General features: G+C 40.6%; 1 protein-coding gene across 1 annotated transcript in view; it reads left to right on the top strand.

Moving 5' to 3' along the window:
- The window catches only part of SERPINB10 (serpin family B member 10), a 24,532-nt gene that overhangs the window by 3,152 nt on the left and 14,343 nt on the right, over positions 1–7,037 (top strand). Inside the window, exons 2-5 of the mRNA XM_011361048.1 lie at positions 235–411; positions 2,140–2,205; positions 2,674–2,811; positions 3,805–3,922. Of these exons, the coding sequence (XP_011359350.1) occupies positions 244–411; positions 2,140–2,205; positions 2,674–2,811; positions 3,805–3,922 (490 nt within the window). The 5' untranslated portion in view covers positions 235–243. The remainder of the gene's footprint in view (positions 1–234; positions 412–2,139; positions 2,206–2,673; positions 2,812–3,804; positions 3,923–7,037) is intronic.

Below are 7,037 nucleotides of genomic sequence, written 5' to 3'. Positions count from 1 at the left end.
AAAGTCCATTCAGGTCTTATATTATATATAATATATTCTTATTGTACATATATATATACACATATGGATGGACATATATATATATATATAAATCAAATAAGGTAATATGCATTTTTGTCATTTCACTGAAGGATGATTTAAAAAGTAATGTGTAAGCTAACAAATTCTTTTACAAAAGTGAAACAAATGAAAAAGATTATTAACATGTTGTCTATCTGTTCTTTTTTTCCTTAGGTTTTCCCAATGGATTCTCTAACAAAATCAATCAACCAATTTGCCCTGGAATTTAGCAAAAAGCTAGCTGAAACTGCTGAGGGTAAAAATATTTTCTTTTCTCCCTGGGGCATCTCAACCTGTTTGTCCATGATGTATCTGGGGACCAGAGGTACCACTGCTGCCCAAATAGCCCAGGTGAGTGGGGAAGCGCCATCATCTGCTGCCTTAAAATGGAATGCTTTCTATACCTTTTATCTTCATTTTACTCCTGAAATCCAAAGACCTCACATTTTACAACCATATTCAAAATAAGAGGTATACCTTAATTTTTTTCTAGACCATAAGAAGAAGTCCGGGAAAGGGAATCAAGCTGAAAACTGTTATAAGAAAAACGATTTAAGAACTGTGTTCTCCAGCCAAATCAAATGGAGAGATGATGAGGCTATCAAGTTAGGTCCAACACCCAAAACAATTTTATTTTGATTATTAAAATATTTCAAGAAGTAATGGTTCAAATATTAAATAGTAAGATTAGTCAGCTTCTTTCCAATCTCAGAAAAATTATCTTGAAGACAAACAGAAAAGTCAAATGAATTGTTTCTCATGCTTTATTTGGTTGTTTCTTTGTTCAGTCCCTGGTTGTCTAAATGAATCTAATGGGACAATTAGGGGCATTAAAATAGCAAAATGATATTATCGTATAAACCATTATTGATTTGCTGTAAGCATCTTCGAAGCATAGTGTGTGTGCGTGAGTGTGTGTAGCCATAGATAGCAAAGCGTGTTATAAAATAGTCACACATATATGTATATATATGTAGGTATAAACATGTAAATAAATGTATCTGTGTTTTAAATAAAAGTAAAAACAGAAGAGAGTAAACTCAAACCTAAATCATACGACAGTTGAAATGCCAAATGACAGTGTCTTCTGTGTCAAGTATGGAAATGGGCATAGCCAGTAATTTTCAGCGAGACAATATTCTGTCGGTTTGGGCCTAGGGTATCACCCTTAGTCTTGTAGTTCACAAGATATTGTGTGGATTAAAACAACAACAACGAAATCTTGGTTCGCAACTGGTTAATAATTAATTAATTACTAAAGACTTAACCGTTAATGTGATAAACTAAATCTTAGACGGATTCCAATTCTGGTCCATTTCACGTAAATAAATATGTTGCTGGGTGTTGCTTGCCCTTGTTTTATTTAATCTTTATTTAAACATTAACACCTTCCATTTGCAATCGAGACTGAGGAGTTGCCTATGCACCCCTTTTTTTCTATGGCAGATGGTCCCTGTTTTGTCACCGTGAGTCAGCACAAAGCTTTGGCGAAAGACTTTATTCCTCTTTGTGAGCTGGGCCCAGGATGTGGGAGACGAAATTATCGCCTTGTTTTTTTTTTAACTGTTGTACGACTCAGGAGAAAAAAACAATGCCCACATCTGTCAAGTGGCAGACAATGAGAACGGAATCACTAACCCTGATAAAAAACAATGAGAACCCCTGTATTTTCCAGTTACTTGGGGCAATGGTGGCTTTTGCTTAAATTGCTAAATGATGATCTCAATTGAACACCTCGCCTTCTTTTTGAAGAAATCGCAGAAAAAAATGAAGCATGGAAAACAGGAGAATTTTACCTCTAAGGATACCCCAATGTCATCCTAAATGTCCTATAAAAAGTATTAAAACAAAGCACAACTTAAATTAGACTTCTAAACATTTATTTAAAAGCTGCTTTTGACTTACTGCATTAGTTCAGCTAATACATCATTTAAATCAAATTAGAGCCCCCATTGGTTCATTAATTATAAGTTCTGTAGCATTGGCATGACTGACTTGTAGTTATTGATGTGTATTCCATATGATCACCTCTCTGCAAAGTGCGTTCACGTATTGCTTTTTTTTTTAATAAAATTACAGGTGCTTCAATTTAACAGAGACCAAGACATCAAATCTTATCCCGAAAGCGAAAAGAAAAGGAAAACGGTATATTTTATATTTTAATATCTATTTAATAGTTAAAGAGAACCCCCGTTTAGCACACGTATGTTAATGGCTAATTTAAGCAAACTTTAACAGGTAAATTTTCTTAGCAACATGTATTAAAGTTATAGAAACGTTTTTCAAAATACGAGATGTCTACACTGTTTGGAGAGGTCGTATTCTGTCGTATTTTCCTTATCTCCCTCCTCCTTTTCTTCTCTCTCAGAACTATTCCACTTTCAAACTTGTCCCTGCTTTTGCAAACTAAATGTGAAGAAAACAATGCCCTCAGTAACTTCTAATTTTTTTCGCACCGATAACGTTACAGAAAAACAATTTCTTATCCACCTTAGAACTGATTTCAGCTTTTGTTCACAATACACCAAATCGTTTCCTTTGTTATAGGTTGTTCGTATATGTACGTAGCTCTTGTTCGACATTTTTATTTGACTAATCCCTTTTCTTTTGAAGGACTCCAACTTGGGGAAGGTTGAAGAAATACGCTCTGATTTCCAGACACTTATCTCAGAAATCAACAAACCCAGTAACGCCTATGTACTTAAAACAGCCAATGGGATATATGGGGAGAAAACATATCCATTTCTCAAAGTAAGTGCAAACCTGTTACTGAAAGTGAATGAGATAGAAAGAGTTATGTGAGACGAATCAATAAACTCTTTGTACCTTTTTGTAGGGACCATAGGGACAATCTTAATGTGGTCAGCATTTCTGGTAGACAATCATTGAGACAAACCATAAGCGTCTAGTTGTAAAGACAACTCATAATTGAGTCTCAAACTAAATCTAGTGATCAGATCTTTATCCAAAATAATAATGTAAAAGTGCAGTTCATATAGTCCCCGCGGCAACATTTATTTCATGGAAAATGGATCAAAAGATGTAGAGCAGCGAAGCGGGGTGACTCTGAAGGGGCAGAGGGTGGCTCTGGTCGTGAGTGTGGCTGGGGGCTGGGGGCTCAAGAGCGAAGCTGACCTCGGGATCCGACAAGTCATTTCACATCACGACGTTAGAGACTTTGGAAAGACTCTTGGCCTGGAATAACATCAGCTTCTCCCCTTTTCCGATGGCGGGAACCCCCGTCGTACAGACCATGACGTCACCTCAGTTCAGACTCATGGGCTCCCCAGAGTGGTCCATCCTGAGCCAGGACAAGCACGTGCTTCTCTCACGTTTGTCCGTCACATCCTTTGGCCCATCTCAGAAAGCAGCAGGAGGACTCCGAGGCCCAGTGGGCAAAGGGCAAAAAAATCAGATCGGGTAAAGGGGCAGCAACAGAAACAATAAAGCTCTCTCTTGATTTCAAGCAGCGCTACCAGGGCTGCGGGGGACAGGCCTCCCTTCTCATGCTTATCAGCACCCAGCGAAGTTTAAAGAGGCGGGTATTTAGTTTTGACCAACACAAGGAATGGGGAAAGATCTGAGAAGGGAGCGATGTGTGTGTGTGTGTGTGTGTGTGTGTGTGTGTGTGCGCGCGCATGTGCACCGTTGTACTTCTACCTAGTTATTCTGATAATCTAAATAGACTTGATTTCTCAGTTTTGGACAAACTCTGCTAAAGGGGATTTTACTTGACTCTTTCAGAAATATTTAGAAGACATGAACACCTACTTTGGTGTAGAGCCGCAGTCTGTTAACTTTTTGGAAGCTTCTGACCAGATCAGAAAGGAGATCAACGCTTGGGTCGAAAGCCAGACTGAGGGTAAGCCTTCACCAAGGTGCTTTCTCCAAGCACGGTTTTATTATTCTGAATTTGTGTTATGTGTAAGTATACGTGTTTCTTAAAAAGCACTGTGGACACATTCTACATATTCCGACCACTTCTTCTATTCGTGCTCATACTTTTTAGATTCACAACTTTTTCAGTCAGTCTAATTGAATACATGTAAGTCGAGACACCCACTTTACCAAGTAGACGAGAAAATTGTAACTCATTAATTTCAGAGAGGAATCCAGGGGGAAAGCAGAAAAATGCAAAAAGGAAATCTGAAATACTATTGCATTTGTGGTTTTAAAGAAAAACAGCTACTAATTAACAGTAAAAATGTGGTATAAATGTTCTATATGATCTTAGGCAACTTTCAAAATAAGTTCTTACGTTAGAGTATGGGCTAAGCTGCTATAACAAAGAGATCCAAAATATAGTAGCTTTATGATAAGATAGAAGTTTATCTTTCTGGCACGCAGTAGTCAACAGGTAGATAAGCATTCTCTTTACAAGGCCGTCCTGAGACCCAGGCCGGTGGGTCCTCCCTGCCATCCTCAAGACGTGGCTTTCATACCTAAGTCGAAAATGATTCTTGCAACGGTCAGTTTTATAGTCAGCATCAGAAGGGGAAAGAAGACCCCTTTGCTTCTAAGGGGATGTCCTGAAAGTCGCACACATCATTTCCACATATCCCAAACTTAGTTGCACGGCACCCCTGATGCTAGGATGAGCAACACGTCCCGGTTTGTCTGGGACTTTCCTGGCGTTACCGCCCAAAGGTCTCTCACCCCTGGGCAAACCGGGAGAGTCGATCACCCAAACTTGCTGTAAAATGTAGTTTTAGCTGGATGGCCACATGATCACCTGAAATTTGAGAGTTCTATTTTTAAAAAGAAATAGTAGGATTATCATAGAGCTTTAGAGACATGAAATTATCTGAGCTCAGACAGTTGAAAGCTTCAGAAATAGGATATAAAGCCCGTATGTTTTTGAGTTCGTCTTGCCTTTCCAATCTCTTCTTCCTCTGCTTTCAGTCTTTGTCATCATTTATCTGCATTAATACAATTATCTGCCTCTGTGTTCTCAAAGCCAAACTCCATCCTACCTCCAGAATGGTCCACCGAAAATATAAATTAAACCAGCTAGACCACGTCCCTCCTGTATTTAAAACCCACCATGATGCCTTGTGACCTACAAGATGAATTCAAGTTCCCTAAAGTGACACATAAGGCTCGGCGTGATCGTGCAGCCCTGCCCGTGCCTCCATTTCAACTCTCGTCACTTCCTGACTCGAAATTTATACTTCGGAATTTCTAAGTGGCACGGAGTCCCCAGAACACCCTGCGTTCCTTCATGACCCCGTGTCTTTGCTCATGCCAATTCCTATATCTCAAACTCTTTTCCCTGCCCTGCCTGATGACTGCTCAGGATACAATGTCCTCAAGGGAGCCTCTGGTCCCCCGGCACGTAAAAGCCACCCTCTTTGCTCCCACGTCACTCTGTGGGAACTTTCCCCTTGGCGCTTTCCACAGCGTTATTAAAATTAACTTCGTTTCATCCGCCTCCTCTGCTAGACGCAAGGACCCCACGTGCGACAGCTCCGCTTGTCGAGTGTCAGCTTCGGATCCCATAACGGGCCCACTCAGGGTGGTGGTTCAGAGCACTGACGCCCACTGGAATGAACGGAGGAAGCTGGCAGCCCTCGGTTCTCGGTTCCTTGTTCCCTGAGCTAGTGACTCAAAGCCATGGGGAAGCAAGAGCGACCATTCTGCTTAACTCGTTCCTGACTCGCATTCACTCGCAGTCCGTTTTTTTTAGAATTAGAGATCAGGTGGCCATTTCCTGAGTACCTGCCCTGTTTTGGGTTATACAAGGACCAACTGTGATTCTAGAGGGATGTGCGAATTAAACGCAGTGGAAGTAGGAGTAAGAACAGGGCTGGAACTAAATCTTTGCCCTCAAATTCTTAGTCCAGTGTCTATTACGTTGTCTGGAAGACAGACGGGAGCCTTACAGGTAGGAAGGCTGGGAGTAGCATCTGCCATTTTTACGCCCGGCAAAGCTGAGAAGAGAGCCATTTGTCTGATGCTGCATAAGCCTGGTCTTTGCCATGCTTCCCCAGTGTAGACCGACACATTGAAGGGGCATGACAAGAGCCAGCTGTCTAGATTACAGAGCTATCCAGGAAGTTGTCCTCTGATGACAAATGTGCCATAAATCTGCACTACCAAATTTTACATCGTCACATGTTGTATCCACATGTGACTATAGACGATTTGAAAAGGGGCTAATAAGACCGAGGAACCGAATTTTTAACTTTAGCTCATTTTAATTAATTTCAATTTAAGTAGCCTCATATGTCCAGCACAGAAGAAGCTCTGTTTTAAGAGAACGGGACAAATATTTTAAGTTATGGAGGAAAGAGTAAACTTCAGATAATGGTCAGTGTATGGTCAAAACACAGGAGTGGCACATTTTGACCAGTCCCCTGTCGTCATACCATTCGTCAAATGAGGGGGGTCCCCAAAACACACTCACCCTGGGCATGGCCAGAACCTTTTATGAAGCCCCTGCTTCCCACATCTCATGACTTCATTCCTCCAGCCGGCCCTGCCGACTCTATATTTTAGAAGTGAGGGAGAAAGCTGTAATCTTTTCGTATTTCCTTTTGTTTATTGGACACAAATATCTGTTATTTGGGGGCTATTCAACATCGTATGAAATGAGGATTAATTGGCTATTCAGGAACTTTGACTTTGTCAAGGCAGAGTTCCCTTCGTCCTTAAGGAAAATGCTAGAAACTCTTTGGCGGGACTAGGTTCTGTCTGAGCTTCTTGAAGGAAGCTCCTTTCCTGAAGTTCTCAAACAGCCCTTCTTCTAGGTAGCCACAGGGACTGCAGGCACGGCCTTCAGAGTCATATTCTCAATGACAATATCAGTTATATGTTGCTATTATTTTTTTTCTGATTTGTCTTTATAGTCTATAAATTCCTTGAAAGTGGGGGATTGGAGAAGGTTATTGTCTACATGTTTGTAATCTCAAAATCTATCACATGCTTGGGACATTGTGTACTCTAATGACACACTAGCATGTGCCCAGAAGGACTTA

Source organism: Pteropus vampyrus, unplaced genomic scaffold (assembly GCF_000151845.1).
Source record: "Pteropus vampyrus isolate Shadow unplaced genomic scaffold, Pvam_2.0 Scaffold62, whole genome shotgun sequence".
NCBI lineage: Eukaryota > Metazoa > Chordata > Mammalia > Chiroptera > Pteropodidae > Pteropus > Pteropus vampyrus.
Note: the sequence above shows the minus strand (reverse complement) of the source record. Positions and strands in the feature narration are given on the sequence as shown.